At 45.6% G+C, this 22,058-nt stretch overlaps 1 protein-coding gene across 1 annotated transcript in view; it reads right to left on the bottom strand.

Annotated features, from left to right (window-relative positions):
* The window catches only part of ADAM12 (ADAM metallopeptidase domain 12), a 267,155-nt gene extending 246,534 nt beyond the window's left edge, over nt 1–20,621 (bottom strand). Inside the window, exons 1-3 of the mRNA XM_006880131.1 lie at nt 20,605–20,621; nt 17,853–17,920; nt 13,024–13,160 (exon numbers count right to left, since the gene is read on the bottom strand). Coding sequence (XP_006880193.1) covers nt 13,024–13,160; nt 17,853–17,920; nt 20,605–20,621 — 222 coding nt within the window. The remainder of the gene's footprint in view (nt 1–13,023; nt 13,161–17,852; nt 17,921–20,604) is intronic.
* Between the last annotated feature and the right edge of the window lie 1,437 nt (nt 20,622–22,058).

Genomic DNA, 22,058 nt, shown 5'->3' with positions numbered 1-22,058 from the left:
GGACAGTGTATCCTCACCAGCTGCTCCACTCTCCAGAGAGAAGCAGCAGCTGGCCTAGAGGGTAAGAAGCTGTGCTGCCAATCCAAAGGCCAGTGGCTTGAATCCACCAGCTGCTCCTCAGGAGAAAGACGGACCATCTCCTCCCATGTGACTTTCAGCCTCTGAAATCCCGCTGGAGGGTCAGCTGTGAGTTGGTTCTGATTCAACAGCATGCCCAACAAGCGTTCTCCAGATCTGTCATAAACGGAATTGTGCACCTTTAAAATAGGCACTGCACGGCCTACATCTGTCAGCTCACAGACGTCGTTGCATTTTTAGGAGTGGGACTTTCCTTATTGTTCTAATCAGACCGTATCAGTATAGTCTATGTCTTACACCTTATCAGTGCAAGCCAGTCACCTGTAAGATGCCAAAGGGCAGAGCAGGTGCTGAGAAAGCAGCAGACACAGAGCGGAAGACTCACCTCATATGAAGATCACTGAAGCCAGAAACCAAGACAGAAAAGGCCCATCTCCCAGAAGTGACAGAGAACCTTCCTCCATGGGATGGTCTCCTGCAGTCAGACTTCTTGCCTCTTCAACTTGGAGAGAATACATTTTTGCTTGTTAAAGCCACTCTCTTGTGATATTTGCTCGAGAAACATTAAAAAACAAAGACAGGATCCTTCTCCTTCCCAGCGCCAGAGCTGTGTAGCTTTCAGTGGTGGAATTTTTTGAAAACATAAAGTGTTTTCTAAATGGTGTGGACTGACAGGAGAACAAACAGATTCGTCCTAGAGAGGGTGAAGCCAGGCTGCTCCTTAGAGGCAAGGATTCTGAGGCTTTATCTGACACACTCTGGGCATGTTTCAGGGAGGGACCAGTCCTTGGAGAGGGACGTCATGCTTGGGAGGGTGGAGGGACAGGGCAGGAGAGGAAGACCCTCGATGAGATCGATTGAGGATAGGTGTGTCAGAGACAGTCAAGTTGGCACAGGATAGAGCAAGTTTCAGGGCTGTTGTACAGAGGGTTGTTATGAGTCGCAAGCAACTCGAGGGCACGTATCATCACAATGATGGACATTAGCCGGCATCAGATCGGCCCCTAGATTCACGGTGACCCCACACACACTGTGAGGGGCTATTCCATCAAGGCCATCTGAGAGGCCCCTGCCTGGCCTTGTGCCACCTTCAGTCTTTGCTGCGTTTGCCCACCTCTAAGATGCTGGGTCAGGCCATCTCATGTGAGCCTTCCTCTCCTTCAACGACCTTCTTCTCTCTAAGCACGATGCCCCTCTGCCGAGCCTGGGCTCTCCTGATAACATGCTTCTGTATGAGACAAAGTCTCCCCAGCCTGCCCTCCAAGGAAAATGCTGGGTGCCCTTCATCCAAGACAGACCCCAAACAGACGGGAGTGAATGAATCCACGGTGGATGTGGCCACTCTGATCCACAGGGTTACACTGGCTCAGTTTTAAAACCAAATTTTTTATACTTACAAAGTTCATGAAGTTTGCTTGTATCGTTTTCCACACTGGTTCTTTCCTTTTGCCTTTACTTACCCACCTCTCCCTCTACCCATCAAACTGCGTGACCCTACAGTCAGACACCCCCTCCCGTGATCCTCATACCCATTCTACAATAATAGTCTTACACAGTATTTATCTTTATGAGACTGAGTTGGTCCATTTAGTAGAATGCTCTCCAGTCCCTCCCATGTTAGGTAGTCATTTATAAAATCATTGCTCCTGTGTGCTGTATAGTATTTCACTGAATGTACCATAATTTCTCAATCCACTCCATTGTGGCTGGGCATCAGGGCTGTTCCCACATTCCTGGAATGGTGAATAACCCTGCTATGAACACTGGTGTACAGATATGTCTATGCCTCCATTCTCATTTTCTCGGGGTATTTTCCAAGCAGTGAAATAGCTGGGTCTTATGGAATTTCTATGTTCAACTTTTTAAGGAAACACCTAACTGCCTTCCAGAGTGGATGTACTATTTTACAGTCCCACCAACAATGTGTAAGAGGTTCCTATGTTGCCACATCCTCTCCAACATTTATTACTTGCTGTCCTGCTAAACTTTGCCATTGCTACTGGGGTAAGGTGGTACCTCAATGTGGTTTTGATTTGCATCTCTTACTGCCAGTGATTTGGAGCATTTCTTCACGTGTCTGTTGGCCATCTGATCTTTGAGAGCTGATCGTGTCTGACCTGGAAGCTCTGCTGTGACCTGTTCATCATCACAGCAAAACCTCCACAGATAGATGGGTGGAGACCTTCGCATGAAGAGCATTAGCTGGGCAGAGGGGGCACATCATAGGGTTTCACAGTGTGGTGGGTGAAGGGGTGGGTACAAAGGAAATGGGAAAGATCCGGCAGGGATCTGGAAAGACAGGGGAATGGTGGATATGGTTCAAGGGTGATTAATTTTATAAAACACAATGCATGGGAATGAGTGTATGAAACACAATGTGAATGAAGTATGAAACACAATGTATAAAACTTTATATGCAAACCAATCTAAAATAAAAATGGGGGAAAAAAAGAGCACTCACTGGGAACTGAACCCAAGTCTCCTGCGTGGAAGGTAAGAATTCTACCCATGAACCATCACCTCCCCTATGTTTGCTGCTGTTATGTGCCATTGATTTGCTTGCAACTCAAAGCGATCCCATGTCTGAACCATGTCTTACCCTGAGCCCATCTCACTGTTTCTGACACACTTAACCCCATTACTCTACTTACTGTGTCAATCCATCTCATTTGGGTCTTTCTGTCCTGCGCTGCCCCCCTCCACTCTTCCAAGCATGATGTCCTTCTCTAGGGACTAGTCCCTTCTGGTAACATGCCCAGAGTATGTCAGACAGAACTTCAAAATCGTTGCCTCCAAGGAGCAGCCTGGTTTCATGCTCTCCAGGAGAGATCTGTTTTTTTCTCTTGGCAGCCTATGGTATATTCAATACTCTTTTCCAGCACCACAACGCAAAAGCATCAATTTTCCTTCTCTTATCCTTATTTATTGCCCAGCTCTCTGATTCACAGTAAGTACTGAGAAGTCCATGGCTTGGATCAGGTGCACCTTATGTCTCCAGACTGACATCATCACTCCTCAGTACTCTAAGAGAGGTCCCTGACAGCAGACTATCCCAATGCAATTCTTTACTTCCTGGCTACTGGTTCCAAGAGTGTTGATCATAGAGCCAAGCAAGATGAAGCCATTAATCTCTTCTCTCTTTATCATGATACTGCCGATTGAGTCAGTGGCAAAAATTTTTGTTTTCTTGATGTTGAGCTTCCATCCATACTGAAGGCTTCAATTCTTGATCTTCTGCAGCAAATGCTTCAGGTCCTCTGCGGTTTGATAAACAAATGTATTTTACTAGGAACCTAACACCATTTTAATAATTTATGTTCATTTCATGCGTTTGAGGACAAAATTCAACTTGCATAAACTATTAAGGAAAACCACTCATTTACGTCATGTATGACTAAAGCTATGAAAGTATGGATGTAAATTGTGTCACAAATCCTTGCTAAGAAGCCTGGAGGTTAGTGAGTACATGTTGAGCTGCTATCCAAACAGTCAGCATTTTAAATGTATCACGATGCTCCTGAGGAGAGACTAGAACTCAGGAGAGTGCTTTCAAAAGAAGGCTGTGTCAACCACGCGGATCACAGAGGACAGCAGCAGAAGCCTCCCGTTACCACCCAGAGCCTCGGAAATCAGACAGAGGGTCACCACGAGGTGGAAACCAGCTCGATGGCAGTGGATCTGTGACTCCATCAGTGATGAAGGACATTAGACCTGTGTCTTTCAAGATCATGCCAGGAGCTTCCCCCGGGGGCGAGAGTCACTGGGCAAGCTCCAGAAAAGGAATCAGGAGAACAGCTCCTGACCACTAGAAACCACACCACCACCCGTGCTTCGTCTGCTGTGTGTGTGTGTGTGTGTGTGTGTGTGTGTAAATCCACTTTTAAAAGATGAGCTGCTCTTCGGAATAGACACCAGGAAAATTAGGAGGATCGAGCCCCAAAGACAGCCTGAATACCTTCGCTGAGGGAAAACTGCATACGAAACGACTGTGGCCCAGGAGTCAGATCTGCGAGAGTCGCTTCTAGTAAAAGGTCAAGTTCATTTCAGGTAATTAGCTGAAAGGCAGCCGTGAGGCACACGCCATCCTCAGGATTATGAGATGTTACCCTGAGGTTAAATGCTGAAGAATTGAGAATTCATTTTTTAAAAATAACATTTTAGAGACAATAACTTAATAATGAAGTTTGACTCTCAAGACCTGATTTCATTTACTGGAAATAGTTCTTCTTGACCTCCATGATGGCAGTGAATCAAGCACTGGGCGGCTGACTGAAGGGGGAGCGGCTTGGGCCTACCGGCCACTCAGAGAGGAAGATGGGGTCTTCACCTCCGTAAAGATTATGGCCTCGGGGATCGTGCGGGGCAGTTCTCCTCTACGGGGCTCTAGGAGTCTGGATGGATTGGACAGCAGCGGGCACTGCGCTTGGTCTCAAGTTTTACAGCTCCTATCGTTAAGTGTCGTCAAGTCAACTCTGAGTCACAATAGCCCTCTGACCACTGTGTCTGAATCCTTCCATCCTGTGCCGTCCTCACCATCTCTGACGCACCATCTCCGTCACTGGAATCCTCTCGTTGAGGGTCTTCCCTTCACTGACCCTCCACCTTTCCAAGCACGATGTCCTTTTCCAAGCAATGACCCCTCTTAACAACATGCCCACGTGTGGGAGACGATATTTCACTCTCCTTGCCTCAAGCAAGCACCTTGGCTGCACTTGTCCTTTTTGACAGCCCATGCGATACTCAGCACTCCTCTCCAACAAAACGTCTCAGAGCCACCGATTTCTTCTGTCCTTATTCATCTTCCAACATTCAGCAGCATAGCATGTAGCTGAAAAGATCATGGATCAGGTTCACCTTAGTCCTCAAATGGACATCATTGCTCTTCAACACTTTGGAGACGTCCCCGACAGCAGACTTTCCCAGTGAGATGTGTTTTGTTGTTTTTGTTTTGGGTTTTTACTTCCTGGCTGCTGGTGCTAAACGCACGGATTGTGAATCCAAGCAAAATGAAATCACTGACAATTTCTATCTCTTCTCCATCCATCATGAAGTTGCCTACCGGCTGGTGATGAAAACTTTTCCTTTCTTGGTATTGAGATGTGATTCACACTGAAGGCTTTGATCCTCTGCAGCAAGCATTTGAAATCTTCCTCACGTTCAGCAAGCAAGGCTGTATTATCTAGCCATTTAAAAAAAAAACCCAAAAACCAAAACACACAACAACCCACAAACCCTCCAGTATATGATTCTGAGTACAATTTTCTGAATTAAATATGTTATGTAAAAAAGGAATGCTGGACCTCAGCCATGGCTCAATACTTGGATCTTGTTTCTCTACGATCTAGCGAATCATACATAATTCTTTATCTCATCACCTGAGAGGACTGGAAGCAAACGCGTCCCAAGAGCCAGAAGTACATCTTGGTTTCTAATACCACCATTCTCTGATAAAAGGAACCAGTGCCGCTTGGAGAAAGGGCTCATTCTAGGAGTAGGACAGGAAAGATACAACATGAGGTTAAACACCTTGGTTTTCTATTTTATAGTTGTAGAAAGTGCTGCTGTTAGAGACTCTCACGCCTACCCTGATTCAGAGACCCCTGTACCACATCCCAGAACTCTGCTCTCTCCGGTGCCATCCTCACCATCTCTGCCACGGGCTCAGGCCACTGCTGCAGTCCCTGCATCACCCATCTCATCGAGGGCCTTTCTCAGGCCACTGCTGCAGTCCCTGCATCACCCATCTCACCAAGGGCCTTCCTCTCCTTCACTGACCCCCCACTTTCCCAATCATGATGCCCTTTTCTAAGGTCAAACGTGTCCAAACTAGAGGAGGCAGTCCTCTCACCATCTCTGCCTCTAAGGAACACTCCAGCTGTCCTTTTCCCAAGGCAGACTTGTTTGTTCTTTTGGCAGAAGAAGTCAGGAGGTACTGAAACATCACCCCCATCAACTGTGACATCTCAAACAGACAGGAGAAAACAGAAAGAGCCTTCAATGACCAAAGCGGGAATCATTTGAGGAAACAGTGGGTTATTACTCAACATATAAACATCCATGATCCCACGTTGTTGTTCTGTCACAAGCCTCATGTCCTCTCTCTGGGAATGTCTCTGTCCTCAACAGTCAAGAGCTGCAAGGTGGGTCCAGTGGCTCGCAGGCAGAGGGCCAGATCTGGCCTGACCCGTGGGGCTGTGGTTTGCCACTCTGGTGAGTTAAAGGGAAGGCAGATGTGCCAACATTTACTGAGTGAAAGTACTGCTGCGGGCCGGCCTGGGCGCCTTCTCCTCCACAGATGAAGCAGCAGCCCAAAGCCCCAAGTGACGAGATCTCAGGTGCCACAGGAAGCAAGGGGTTCAAAGAGGGAATGAATCCGTGTCAATGAAGAGAAGAAGTGGAAGTGCTGGTGTGCGAGGCAGCTCTGACATGGAGGAAATGGGGATGACGGTGATCACGCTCAGGCAGCTGAAGGTGGAGTCTGAGGAGGTCATCACTCTGGGGAAAGTGTTAGCCTCGAGGGACACCACACAGAAGCTGTGGTACAGCAGGCACATCTGCCATTTTTAATGAATTGCTATTTGAGGTCACTGAGTTGTGTCACTGGGAAACAGTCTTTAACATGCCATGGACAGCCAAGAGAACAAACTAGTTTGTCCTGAAGAGAGTGAAACCAAGCTGCTCCTTGGAGGCGAGGATATTGAAGCTCTGTCTGACATGCTTTGGGCATGTTACCAGGAGGGACCAGTCCTTGGAGAAACATATGTTTGAGAGGGTAGACAGTCAATGCAGGAAAGGACACAGTAACTGGGTAATGTGGTCGAGTGTGTCGGAGACAGTGAGATTAGCATAGAATAGTGTAGGGTTCAAAGTTATTTTTCATAGGGTTGCTATGAGTCACAGTTGACTCAATGGCACATAATAACAAATACCCGACAGAACCCACGGTCATAATGGAAGAAGTTCAAGCTGCTCAGAAGGAACTGGTAAAAAATAATACCCAAAGGATTGATGCAATACCATTTGACATAATTCAACAAACACATGCTGCCCTGGATGTGCTCACCAGGTTGTGCCAAAAAATCTGGAGGACAGCTACCTAGCCAACTGGAAGAGACCCATATTTATTCCCAATTCCAAAAAAGGTTATCCAACAGAATGTGGACATTATCAAACTATCATTAATATCACATGCAGGCAAAATCTTGCTGAAGATTATCCAAAAATGACTAGAACAGCAGATCAACAGCAGACTATCAGTAATGCAAGCTGGGTTTAGAAGAAGCCATGGCACTAGAGATATCACTGCAGAGATCAGATGGCTCTTAGCTGAAAGGAGAAAGTAACAGAAGGATATCTTTGTGTTTTATCAACTATGCAAAGACATTTGCATTGTAAATTGTGGCTAACATTGAGAAGAATAGGAATCCCAGAACACGGACTGTGCTCAGGTACAATCAAGACCAAGGCCAAGAAGCTGCTATTCAAGCAAGTAAGAGAACACTGCATGGTTCAAAATCAAGAAAGGAGTATGTCAGGGATGCATCCTTTCTCTAGACCTTTTATCTAAAAGCTAAACTGATCATATGTGAGGCTGAACTTCATGAAGAAGAATGTGGCATGTGGATTAGAAAAAGATTCACCCACAACCTGCATTATGTAGATGACATAACCATGCTTGCTGAAACTGAAAAACTGAAGCATTTGCTGCAGAAGTTCAAGGTCTGCAGCCTTCACTATGGACTGCATCTCAACATTGTTGTTGTTATGTGCCGTCGAGTCGCCTGCGACTCATAGCGACCCTATGTACAACAGCCCTAAACTCTGCTCTGTCCTGTGCCAATCGCACTGTCTCCGACACTCCCATCCCAATTATCCCAGTCACTGAATCAATCCACCTCATAGAGGGCCTTCCTCTCCTGCGCTGTCCCTCCACCCTCCCAAGCATGATGTCCCTCTCTAAGGACCGGTCTCTCCTCACAACATGGCCAAAGTATGTTAGACGGAGCCTCAGAATCCTTGCCTCCAAGGAGCCACCCGGTTTAACCCTTTCCAGGACGAATCTGTTTGTTTTCCTAGCAGTCCATGGTATTCTCAGTACTCTTCTCCAGCACCACAGCTCAAAGCCATCAATTCTCCTTCTATCCTCCTTGGTCATTGTCCAACTCTCTGATGCATAACAGGTGATTGCGAAGACCTGTATCAGACACACCTTAGTCTCCACAGAGACACCATTGCTCTTCAGCACTTTGGAGAGGTCCCTAACAGCAGACTTTCCCATGGCAATGCACCTTTTAATTTCCTGGCTGCTGGTGCCAAGACTGTTGACTATGGAGCCAAGCAAACTAAAGCTGTGTACAATCTCAATCTCTTCACCATCCATCCTGATGCTGCCAATTGGTCCAGTGGTGAGAATCTTTGTCTTCTTGACATTGAGCCTCAATCCATATTGTAGGCTGCAGTCCTTGACACTCTGCAGCAGGCACTTCAGGTCCTCCTCAGTTTCAGCAAGCAGGGTTGTGTCATCCGCGTAACGCAGATTGTTGATAAATCGTCCACCAATCCTGACCCTACATTTCTCCTCATAGAGCCCAGCCTCCCGGATAATCTGTTCTGCATATAGGTTGAAAAGGTATGGAGATAGGATGCATCCCTGGCGTACGCCCTTCCCAATTTTGAACCATGCAGTGTTCCCTTGCTCTGTTCTGACGACTGCCTCCTGGTCCAAGTATAAGTTTCACATTAGAACGATCAAGTGTTCTGGGATTCCCATTCTTCTCAGAGTCAGCTACAGTTTGTTATGATCTACACAGTCAAATGCCTTTGCATAGTCAATGAAACACAGACATTCCTCTGGTATTCCCTGCTTTCACCCAAGATCAATCTAACATCAGCTACAATATCTCTAGTACCCAACATTAAGAAAACAAAAATCCTCACCAGCAGGCCAACAGGCAGCATGAGAGATTGAAAAAAGATTTAAACTGTAACAATTTCATCTTTCTTGGATCTGTAGTCAAAACCCTTGGCTCCAGCGGTCAAGAAATCAAGATGAGCTGCGTGTAAACGAACCTGTCGAGGACCTCTCTAGAGAGCTAAAGAGCAACGATGCCAGTCTATAGAGTAAGTTGTGCTTGATCTTAGTCTTCTCAATTACTTGCTATGCATATATATGAAAGCCAAACAATGACTAAGGATGATAGAAGAAGAATCTACGCCTTTGAGTTGTGGTGTCGGGTAAGGGTACTGAACATTCCATGGGCTGCCAAGAGAGCAGATCTCTTCTGGAGAGTGTGAAATCAGGTTGCTCCCTGGAGGCAAGGATTTTGAAACTGCATCTCACATACCTGGGTATGCTGTCTGGATGAGCCAGTCCTTAGGGAAGGCTGTGAAGCTGGGGAGGGTAGAGGGTCAGAGCTAAGAGACGCAGCTGCTGGATGAGACGGACTGACACAGTGACTATGACAAGGGGGTCAGGTGTGTCAGCGACAGTGGGACTGGCATAGGATAGGGCTGGCTTCAGAGCCATTGTTCACAGGGTTCCTATGAGTCACAGACGAGTCAATGGCATCTATGAGGCTCACGAAATGCTTAGGGAAGATCAGGTTCCACGTTCACCCTCCTGTTTTCCACTTCACACATTATTCCTACAGTTTCACTGTCAAGAGCGTGCTGGAGCTGGGCAGTTCCTGAAGTCTGCAAAGGGTAGGTTGCACAAGCCAGGGCCATTGGCCATGAACCCTCCTTGTACTCCTCGTCTGCTGCCAGCCCCCGCTGCTCACTGAAGTACAGAACACATGGACCTACCACGCACATGGATCTCATGTTTGAGGTAGAAACCCAGGGAAACTAAGTTGCCTATTAATAATAACCTCCCAAGACTTCTCCAAAGATGGTGCTGGTGGACCACAGCCGTAGTTACGTGTTAAGTCTGGCCAACAGTAGACGTGTCCAGCTTCTGCCCAGTATTCCGTATAATGTGGGTGAGCTGGCTGTCTGGCACTCAGGACAAAGCTAGAGGAAAGAAAACTGGTGCAGAACCCATGCCTCTGCTCGGCTCAGCAGCCCCAGAAAAGGCTGCCATACAAAATAAAGGATGTGCTGGCAGACTCGGTCCTTGTGGCGTTGGTGATAAATTCAATATCCTTGCCAGCTCTGGAGTTTAAACGCCTCCACTCTTCTTTAGTCTTCCTTATTCTTTGCCCAGCTCATTCACTGTGTGCACAGACCATGGAAGCCACAAGACACCAGAGAATGTAGAAATGTGTCTTGGAGGAAACGCAGACAGAAGGTTCCTTGGGAGTGAGGCTCGGGAGACTTCACCTTATGGACTCTGCGCACATTATCAGGATGCCAGTCACTGGAAAGGGATGCTTTGTCATGCCCGGTAAAGGAGAGACACAAAAGGTCCTCAACGAGATGGACTGACAGGAGCTTCAACAGTGGGCTCAGACGTCAGTGCCTCCGTGGACGGCACAGGGCCAAGCACTGTTTCTTCCGGTTCTCAGGGGGATTACCAGGAGTTGGAACTGACATTACAACATCTAACAGCAGCAGGTAGATCAGAACTTCCCAAACAATTTTCGCAAAGGACATATTTATGCTACAAAAAAAAAATACATTCCATCACAGAAATTCAAGTTTAACAGGCATCAATCACGCCTTTTCATTTGCTAAACCAGGAAACTATGCATCCGTGAAGATGGCCCTATTAGAACGCCTACAACCCAAGAAGTATTAGATTGTGTCATGCTTTGCATTAGCAGCTAGAAATATTTTAAATAGACATACTTTCTTTATAAAGAATATTACACTTCTCCTTTTCTGCATTTACACATTACTTCTAACATTGAATAATGGCCTAAGGTTTCCTCTAATATCTCAAGGTTTCTTCCAGGAGACCATCACATCATGTTTATTATCCTGCTTGACTTGTACTTTGTATATTCAATTTGCAACTGTCTCTACAAAATGGAAATATTTACACAGAGTCCATATTTGGCAACTGGATCCTAAAAGTACACCAACAGTTTTCCTTAATTTTCAGTTTCAATTTCTAGCTTCTCCAGAAAATGAATGATTGTAAGATCCTGGGATCATTACTCACATAGAGGTAGATTCACTGCAACCCCTCCAGAAAGATACTGGTAATTTTTTTTGTTTTTGCACTTTCAACTGCTCTTTTTTAAAATCTGCTTTTAATTATGAAAAATGATATGAAAACAGTTCCCCCCAAAACCAGGACAAAGCCATCTGTGCGAGCTCTCCAAAGAGCTCATATGTCTATGGACTCTATCACTTTCCAATTGTTCCTACAAGTTCTGAAATTTAAGAAAGACATGTCGATCTGGCAGCTAAACCTCATCTAAAGTAAATGTATTCACTAACACTTCAATTCTACTGCTATTAGTCTCTTATATTACACGAGACTCAAAGTAAATATATGAAGTAAAACACTGCGTTAAGACTCATTACAGACTATCTTAGTTCACCAATACTACTACAGCTTGAACAGCACAGATTGTTGTTATGTGCTGTGGAGTTGTGTGTGACTCATAGTGACCCTGCCCTATCCTTTGCCAGTCTGTCACCGACACACCTACCCCCATTACCCCAGTCACTGACTCAATCCACCTTATAGAGGGTCTTCCCCTCCTGCGCCATCCCTCCATCCTCCCAAGCATGATGTCCCTCTCCAAGAACTGTTCCCTCCTTACAACATGTCCAAAGTATGTCTGGCGAGATCTCAATCCTTGCCTCCAAGGAGTAGCCCAGTTTAACCCTCTCCAGGATGAACCTGTTTGTTTTCTTGGTAGTCCATGGTACATTCAATACTCTTCTCCAGCACCACAGCTCAAAGGCATCAATTCTCCTTCTATCACCCCTAGTCATTGTCCAACTCTCTGACACCTAACAAGTGATTGCAAAGACCATGGCCTGTATCAGAAGCACCTTAGTCTCCAGAGTGACACCACAGATAGATGGTTTTAACTATCAGAAATTTATTCTCTCACACTTCAGGAGGCTGCTGTTGTGTGCCATCAAGTTGTAACTGACCCTCCAGTAGGATTTCAGAAGGTTTTTAGTAGGTACAGCAGAAAACTGTCCATACATATTCCTCCCGAGATGTAACTGGTGGATTTGAACCACGCGCCTTTGGCATTGCAGTGCAGCTTACCACTGGCACCACCAGATCTCCCCTTAGCCTCTCAATTCAAGATGGCAGCTCTGCGAAGGGCTTTCTCTCTGTAAGTCCTGGTTCTCCAAGGTTCCCAGCGCAGAGCTCAGCCCAAAGGATGTGGTCTTCTCCCGGCTCCTCTTTCTAACTTGTATTGAGACTCCTTGGGAACAGTACACCCCTTTCTCTGCTCACTTGTCCCTCACACGATAAAACGTGATGCCGATATACTCCAAGTAAAGTCTAGACTCAGGTCTGTGATGGAAACAAGGATGTTACATCCCACCCTTCATTCTTTTGTGAGCATTAAAATGGGCAGAGAAGATGGTCTAGTTTATCAGATTGTGGTGAATCATTACATAATTTCTGTATCATATAAGAGTTTTTAGGGAGCAATTCAATCCATGACACAATCATTTTTAATAAAGTTGCAGAAAGCCACTCACCAGGGAAAATGAAGATGTTGATGAAATGTATATGGAGACAGAAACATGCCTGGAACTCAAGAGAAACAACAGAGAAGGTGTGGATCTGGTAACATAGTCATGGTTGTGTGGAGGCAAATGTCCTTCAGCAGACGCACATAACAAGCAGAACCTTTACATCAGAGCTGACTGGGAGTTTATCTTCATGGACATAAACTTTCATTCGAGGAAAATAAAAGTGAGCATTAAAATGGTAGAGATAAAGCTTGAATAAAAGACTATGAAGACTGTTAATGTCACTTAAAAGCATCGGCAATCTTAAAGTGGAGAAGAAAAAAGCCTGACCTTTGCATCCATGGTCTCGATGGGGTTCCAGAAGTTTCCATCAAGAAAAGAAGCGCTGACCACGTGGTAGGCTTCTCCCTGGTCCCTCCTCTGGGTCAGCTGCTCGGAAGGTGATAATTTACTTCCTACGCCTGCCCCTGGATCAAAGGAAAAATATTTCAGTTTCTTATTCTAGTGAGAAGGAGTTTAGCATCCAAAGCTTATTCTATAAATGACTCAATAAAACCATTTGGAAGCCAAATAAGCCCAGCGAAACACTCTAATGCCTTAAATCACGAAAAGCGTTAAAACTGATGAATGCTCTGTCAATTTAGCCATAAAATTTTGTAACTTAAAGGGGGAAAAAGTTCTTTTTAATCCCCCTTCAAGACTTATAGCCTGTGTTGAGTTATTATCATAGTCAAGGTAGATAATTCGATTCTTCAACAAGCAACAAAAATGCCCAAGCAGTGAGTTCTTAAAATGATAAATTGATGCTTTACTTCAGATCAGCTCTCTATTAAAAGTCTCAGGGTTTTGTTGTATTAAGGCTAAATCCATTTACTTAAGTCTCCAAGAATCTCTTGAACACAATGCCAAGTCTCCTCTCTTAACGTAAGAGTCTAATTTTATATGCTTCAGTAAGTGACTCTATAGACAAAATTAATTTGCCAGTTCAGACCGACTAGACTGGTTTAAGTTAAACAAGAAAACGTCGTCACTGAACTGCTGGATGATCTTATTTCCAGGGGTCTTGTCTGTTGAACCAGTTAATAAACCACAGCAGCTCGACGGGGCCTGTTTCCATACACACTTCTGACGTGCAGAAGAACGTGTTTTCTCTCCTGGAGGGTGGATCACTTTACACACACACACACACACACACACACACACACACACACAGCCTTCCCGGGCTTCCTCTTGGATGAGGTCACACTCCTGCTATCTGAGGCAACCACATGACACTCCTCACGGTAAAAGATGGGTCCCTGTTCCCTCGCATTTCTTCAAACAGGACCCATAATTTTCAGTTCTGAGTCATAACAGTAGAGTTTTAAGTTACTAAAGAGTTTGTCTTTATTAGGCACAAATGGTATTGAAATTTTAATCCTAGACATTTTACAGTTCCCCAAACACCTCTAAATCCGCACCATTTTATCATTCTCAATGTGGAAGTCTGAAGTTCGACTCAGGCTACAAAGAGATTACTACTCTAACAGTCACAAGTTGATACAGCCCGTCCAGAAGATTCTCAAGCTGGCTGCGAAGCAATTAAAACTGCCCGTGGCTGAGACTCGAGGGAATGGGGAACAGAGATGAACAGAAAGCTGGGGCCACAATGCATGGCCATGTGCTGGGCCACGTGGTCTGTGGGAGGCCAGGCAGAGAGGGCAGGGCATTCATTGGGTGAGTAAGGGCACGAGGGGTGCAGGCGCTGAGATGAGCAGGGCCTTCCAGCATTAGCTTGCATTTAACAGACAGTCTAGGACTCTGGACAGAGGGCTCTGTGATTAGAGGAAGCGTAGCCAGAGGAGGAAAGTACACTGGGTGGAAGGCATCAAAGGCCTCCTCCTGGGTGCAGAGGTGGCGGCCACAGTAACGTGGTGATACGGGATACAGCAATGTCCTTCTGTGTCTTCAGTTCGTGACCCAGGCGTGCAGCATGGCTTCGAGCGAGGCGAGCCCTGCAGCAGCATCAGCTCCGTCTCCACCAGGCCCCTGTGTACCCACCTCATCATGTCTGCTCCTTCCTTCAGGAAGGCCTATATTTATCAACCGTCCGTCTTCCAATGGGCTCTGACTTTAGCTGCTCTGGACCTGATTTTTCCCAAATGGTCCCTTCTTCCCCCAAATGTTCACACATGTCCCTTCTTAGAGCCCTCTGCCCACACTGTTGGCACCTGCATCTCGTAAATACTTACATAAGTCATCAAGGATGAAGCTTAAAGTCTCACCTAAGAGGGTCACAGTTGAAGCTGCCTCCATGCCCTTTGGTCTTGCCATAGAAGACTGAGACCATGTGGTCAGGCTCACCATGGGAGAGGGGGGACTAAACACCCCCACCCCCACCTACCTTCCTCAAAGCAGCAGGTGGTACTGCGGAGCAGGGCGACAGGGACCCCTGCACGTCTCTTCTAAATCTAAACTGCTTTACCAAAAAATGTCATGAAAACAGCAGGGTAAGACACCGATTTGACGTGACAGCCCGGGCAGATCAACAACCAACATTTTCTACAACAAAAACCCAAAAGCCAAAGGAAATGGATACGAGGACAGTCCCAGACCTTCAATGGGAAGGATGAAGCAGCAGATCAAATATCGATCACAAGAACTCAGAAGTCCAAGGCCACAGAGTCAGAAAGGAGGACAAGGAACAAGGCGGCCAATGTCACAGAGTCAGAAAGGAGGACAGGGAATAAGAAGGTCAAGGCCGCGGAGTCAGAGAAGAGGACAGGGTACAAGGTCAAGGCCGCAGAGTCAGAGAGGCGGACAGGGAACAAGAAGGCCACGACCACAGAGCAGACAGGAGGACAGGGAACAAGAAGGCCACGGCCGCAGAGCAGACAGGAGGACAAGGAACAGTGGGCAAACACGTCACTGTGGGAACAGTAATCGGGGCCGCGAACAAAAAGGGGAGGAACTCTTGGACGGAAAACTGATTTTCTCTATAAACTTTTACTCAAAATCTCAACAAAAAGTTAAATAAAACCAAACAAAGCGTGGTGGTGTGGTAGACCAGCTGGCAAGATGACTCTCGCCAGGGTTCACACAGGCAGCCAGGCTCTGGGTGGCTGAGGGGAGACCAGAGGCACTTTGGTGGGGACGTCTCTCACACAGAACTCCACGGGGAACCTGCCAATGGGGAACCAGCCAGCAGAGAACAGAGCTGGCTGCTCCATCAGCTTAGGCGGTGTGATGAGGCCAGGAGGTCACCTGCTCAAGGAATATTAAAGGCCAGTATCACCAACACACCCTAAGCTTTGTCAATACCCAGGCCACTTGCTCAGGACCCTCAGCGGAATTTACCAAAATAAAGGCCATTCTGAGAGTTCCACAGCTCCTGCAGAGCCAAACCACTCAGTGCAATTAACTAAGCTTCGTTTACCAGGGAGCTGGCAGGCTACTTGAATTGGATTAAGGCGGCTCTGAAATGCAAGCAATGATGGAATAAGAACTGAGTGCCGTGTGAACTTTGCCCTCCATCACTGAGAACCATGCCAAGCACTAGGAGTTACCGCGGGCACTAGTCCTTTCAGAAGAAGACCACAAACATATTTACAATTCTTCTATGCAAACAGACCCGCTTGATTACAAGCTGTGCCTGCCAGTTCTGCGAGTTAAAGCTCCTACTCCAGTGAATTGTTAAATTGAGTAGTTAATCGCAAGCCCAATTGTTCAGAAGGCCCCTTAAAGCAGACAGAAGAAGAGTTCTAAAAAGTCAGGAGATCTACTCGGTTCAATCCGATTCAGTCTCCAGAGGATTTCACTTCCAAGCCAGGTAGACTGAATCGGAAGTCAACATTTTAATAAGATCATCTATCTAAGAGTCACTTGGGGACCTTGTTAAAAGGTAGATTCTGATTGAGCCTATCTAGGGTTAAGAATGCAAATCTCAGCAGGGGACTGAACCAGACTGAGCCAGTTTGAAGCCCTAATAATAAAGGTTTTCTTGATGAGCACTGCCCAGCAGGAGTGAGGCCAGGATAGATCCCAGGATATTTCAATTGTGATTCCAGAAGGTTTGCATCCATCGAGGTTCCATACACGCGCAGGGGAATTTCTGTGTGATACTGGGGCATCTGAATGTCTAAAGAGAAAGATGATATAGTCCCATGACATCCAAGTCTCCTCGGCTGAACCAGTAGGAAAACCTGGCCCACACAGTGTTAGGAGAGGCACCAACGCCACACAAGTCAGTCTGTCGTGGAGGAAGTGTAACCGTGGTGCTCTTTAGAGACAAGGATGGTGAAACAATGTCTCATATTGTCTTGACAGGTGAAGGTCAGAAACAAACATCATGCTGGAAGAGGGGTATGATCAGAGAGAGGAGTCTCAACAAGATGGATTGATACACCGACTCACAGACGTGAGTATGCGGGAGATCATGAAAACAGCTGAGCCTAGGCCGAGGCCATGAGTTGTAGCCAACACCACAGCACTTACCAACAGGAAGAGAAAGAACTGGCAATCTGTACCCATAACTGTTCCCCCTCCGAGTCCCCACGGCGCAGTTCTCCAGCCTCCAGGGCTGCTGAGCTGACACTGACTTGAGGACACCTCACAGGGCGCTTCTGGTGGTTCCAGGGTAGCATTCTCCTCTCCTGGCAGGCAACTGGAGCTTGTCTTCCCGCCATGAACCCTGGGGGCAGCCACCACTTGCCCATCAGTCGAGTCTGGCTGCTATGATGCCCATCAAAGGGTTTCAGGGGAGTGTCCAGGACAAGATGGACGAGGAGGCAGGCCTGATAGTCAACTTCTAAAACTCAGTCCATGTAAACCGTTTGGATGACAATCCACGCCACAACCTAGCCCGGGGACAGTGCAGGACTGGGCAGCGCTACAGTCTGTCGTGCCTGAGGTCACCCTGATTTGTAAATTGCCATACTTTGGGCATGTTGCAAGGAGGGACCAGTCCTTGCAGAGGGACATCATGCTTGGGAAGGTGGAGGGACAGCACAAGAGAAGAAGACCCTCATTGAGATGGATTGATTCAGTGATTGGGGTATTGGGAATAGGTGTGTTGGAGACAGTGAGGTTGGCCCAGGACAGAGAAGGGTTTAGGGCTCTTGTACACAGGGTCGCTATGAGTCACAAGCACATAACAACATCATGAGTGAAAGTCAACTCACAGGCGTTCACAGCAACAATAAGAAAGACCACCATGGGCAGGGCCTCCTGGCCCATCTTCAGGCTGGGGCTGTGCAAACCACATGAGAACAGTCTTAGCTCGCGGACCCTGGCGTCCAACAGGCACACTTAGCCTCCTGAAGGCAAAACACTCAACTCAATGTCTCCCTTTTCACCTACATACTCCTCCCTCTTCCAGCCAATTTCCCTCTCCAGTAGCCTTTCATTGCTAAGTCTTCCAAGGAGAATTCAGAAGCAGTTGGTGCCAGTTCTTGTCGACTATTGTGCAACCTTTTTAAGCACTTGAGTAACTATTTGCTGAGTACAGTATTTATGATCTATGCGCATGGATAATGGAGCCATCTCTCAGCTTTTTAATTGGTCACACAATATACCCCCCCAGCACTATCTGTAGTCAGAAGGCCGTTTCTTATGAGCGTTGCGTATGTATTTATACACTGGTATTTCTTCTGGATGATGCAAATAAAAATTTCATTTGTGCTGCCTGGATAGACAGAATAAATTACACACAGCTGTGAGATAGCAGAATGTATTTTATGGAGCGATCTTGTTGACAAACCATAAAAGGACGTCTTGAATGATGTGTAGATTCAAGCCCCAGAAACCCATGGAAAATATATGACCTTATAAAATATACAGTGGGCATACTTTTTGTTTTTCCTAATATTGGAGCATCAACAAAACTCACAGCTACTTAAATAAAAATGTTGAGATCTCCTACTGGGAAAGAACTTCCAGGCCTTTTCGGTCTGTGGGTCACATCACATACTGTCTGTCCACCTCTCTGACAACATGACCACTCTGTTTCAGCCTCAGAGTGCAAAGAAGCTGTGAGATAACTTGGTTTCTAACAACTGTCTTGTGCGGTGGTCAGCTCTGTCTTCCCGTGGGATGGAAGTGGCATGTGCCTACTTGGTTTCTTTCACTTTGTCCTCTTTCATACCTATGACTGATGAAGAGGGAGGTCATAAACTCAACTCCACAGACAAGAATCTTTGTAGAAATAGCTGTACAGGTCACAGGAAAAGTCAACAGAGACCGTATACTCAAGAGGTGGAGGCTGTCAAGACGGCCTAAGGGACTTGACCATGAACATCTTGGAGCCACAAGACCTGACCCTAGTCTCGATTCTTTGACTTAACTGTTCTTAGTCAAAGGCTGCAGCTGAGGTTCTGCCTTCTGTGAAATTGGAATTCCATTCTCCTACTTCACTATTTTCACTGGGTCACAAAAGTTCAAGTAAGTTAATACAGTACAAGTGTCTTCATGAAGCTTACTGCATGAAATCAGTCTCTAATATCAGAATCCAAGTGTCCAGTCTTTGAGGCAGTTTGCAGAAACGAATCACATTCTGAGTGGGGGAAACTGCAACCAAACGCTGAAAACTACTCCATTTCAGAGTATGGGAGCCTGAGGAGATTCCTTCTTGTTCTTATACGCCGTCAACTATCGCTCACAGGACCCTACGATCATAGAACAGACTGAAACCCGGCCCTAGCCTGATCCATCCGCACAGTCTCCACCACACTCGAGCGCACGGCTGGGGTCACTATGTCACCCCGCTCACTGAGGGTCTAGCCTCTCTTCTGCTGACTACTTTCCCAGCATCATGTCCTTCTCTGAGGTCTGGCATCTCCTGACACTATCCCAAACCGTGTAAGATGGAGTTCCACCATCCCAGTTAACGAACACACGGCTGGCACTCCCCACAAGGCAGAGCTCTTGGTTCTTTTGACAGTCAACATGATATGCACTCCTCTCTAACGCCACAAGTCAAAGACTTCAATTCTTTGGTCTTCCTTATTCAAGGTGGCATTTTCAGAGGCAGAGAAAGCAACTGAAACCACCATGGCTTGGATCAGCGGTACCTTAATCTTTAAACTGATATCCTTGCTATGTGTCATTTTGGAGAAGTCCACGACAGATTTCCCCTTTGCAACATGTCTTTTGATTTCTTAACTGCTGCTATCACGGGTAGAAATTGGGGATATTCAAATAAATTGATGTTATTGACAATTTCAATCTTTTCTCTGTCTATCACGATGTTGCCTGATGGTCTAGGATTTAGTTTTCTTGATGTGGGGATATAATGCATGTTGAAGACATTTTCAATTTTCTACAGCAAGTGCTTTAAGTCTTCACTTTCTGCAAGCAAAGGTGTGTCATCTGCATAACACAAGCTGGTGATGAGTCTTCCTTTAATCTTATAGAGTCTACCTTCTCGAATGAGTCACCCATCACACACAAATGAAGTATGGAGAAAGGACACAAAGCCTGTCACACATCTTTCCTGACTTTAAACCATGTAGCACTCCCTTGTTCTGCTTGGACAACTGCTTCTTGCTCCATGCAGAGGTTTTGTCTAAGTACAAGAAAGTATTCTGAGATTCTCATTATTTCAATGTTATCTATAGTTTGTTATGGTCCATACAAGCAAATGTCTTTACATAATCATACAATGCAAGTAGAGATTACCAGAGAGAGATTACTAGTCAAGATAAAAGTTAACCACGACATTTTGCTTTAAAGGGAAATCATTACCAACACTTATATTAAACACAAGGGAAGGATCTGAGATGCTAAAAAAAAAATACAATTATAAAGCAAATTCTATTTGTAAAACCTAATAGAAAACAATGAAAAAAAAACCCACCAAAATAACTGCGGTAACCGCTATGAAGTAAGCAAAAAACTAAAACCAGGATGAGAGTCAGGAAACACCCAAGTACTTACCTCCACCCTGTCGGCATTGCGGGTATGAGGGCCTGAGACAGTGGACAGATGGGAAGGTGACACGACATGACTATCACATACAGCCCCACACTGGCAGGAGAAACTACCAAGATGAAGCCTGGTGACAGTGACACTAGGTGGGGGTCAGAAGACATCCTGCATCAAGCTATGAGCAATCTATGTGCACTCCTTGATGCTCAGATTCTTTACAAGTTGAACAAGATTACAGAGCACCATCCAACACAAAGGGCTGGCAAGGAGGTCAAGTGAGATCATAATGCAAATATGTCTGTGAATGCCATTTAATTTAGTTTTTGTTTAAATCAGTCTATGTGGGAGAAAAATGCCCCAAAATACTCTTGCCAGTTTTCTATAAGTGTTGGGGCTATGGATTCATTGTTTTTGTTCTTTCGACTGGTTTATAGTTCTCATGCTCCTATAAACAGCACATATTAATTTCATTATGGGAAAAATAAACTTAAAATAAATCATTTGGACTCCTGATGACAAACCAACTCATTGAATGGATGATTTTCTTGCCAGTTTTACTGGCATCAAAGACACTCCGCCTTGGGCAAGCTGGAGGACAGAACCCATTTGGAAATAAAAGCAATCAAGTACGAGGGGACAATTACAATTCTCAAAAGACATTTTTTAATGTCATTTCAAAATTCAAAGAAAGCTCATTATGGCTTCCCATAAATGTACCAGATTCATACTTCAAGCACAAGTTGTATTTACTGCACATAAATACAACATTTTATGCCCCAAACACTTCCCACTTGCGAGGAGCAAAAATAATTTGCAACATTATAGTTTTATACTCATTTACTAGGTGAAAGATAAAATGAATCACGTTCTCAAATGGAGAAACTAAATTACTGCCGAGAATGGGTATTTCCCTAACATTGTCTAATAAAGAAAGGGCAGAATTAATAGCAAAATCCAAATTCCTACCTAATGCCTTACTTCACTCTGCTCCTCTCTGTGGGATGAAGACCTGTCACAGAAATTTATTATTACTTTTAGAAGAGGCGAGAATTCTGCAATATTTTCTTTGTTAAGAAATGACGAGGAGAAAAGGGAGTTAATGATCCTAAATCTGCCCCCTAAAGCCATTTTTGGAAGTCGACAAGAACATAAACAGCAGTATTCCACTCTCTGTAAGCATATTCTACTTCACTAATGAATAAACAATTCCTTAAAGAACAAACAAATCTATGCCAAACACCCAGGTCACCCGGCCAGCTCCAATGCCTTGCCCTAGGACCTCTGGCGTCACAGACCATCTCCTGCTAAACTTCAGACACTTGGAGATATCATGGGTTCAGTTTCAGACTGGACCATCAAGTGATGACTACCATAAAGATACCCAAATCCACACACGTCTTGGTTTCTCAACGTGTAGAGAAGTCGTGTTTACATTGTACAGGGTCTATGTGTGGTGCATTACG

Source organism: Elephantulus edwardii, unplaced genomic scaffold (assembly GCF_000299155.1).
Source record: "Elephantulus edwardii isolate Elephantulus edwardi_28Jun2011 unplaced genomic scaffold, EleEdw1.0 scaffold00006, whole genome shotgun sequence".
Taxonomy (NCBI): Eukaryota; Metazoa; Chordata; class Mammalia; order Macroscelidea; family Macroscelididae; genus Elephantulus; species Elephantulus edwardii.
Note: the sequence above shows the minus strand (reverse complement) of the source record. Positions and strands in the feature narration are given on the sequence as shown.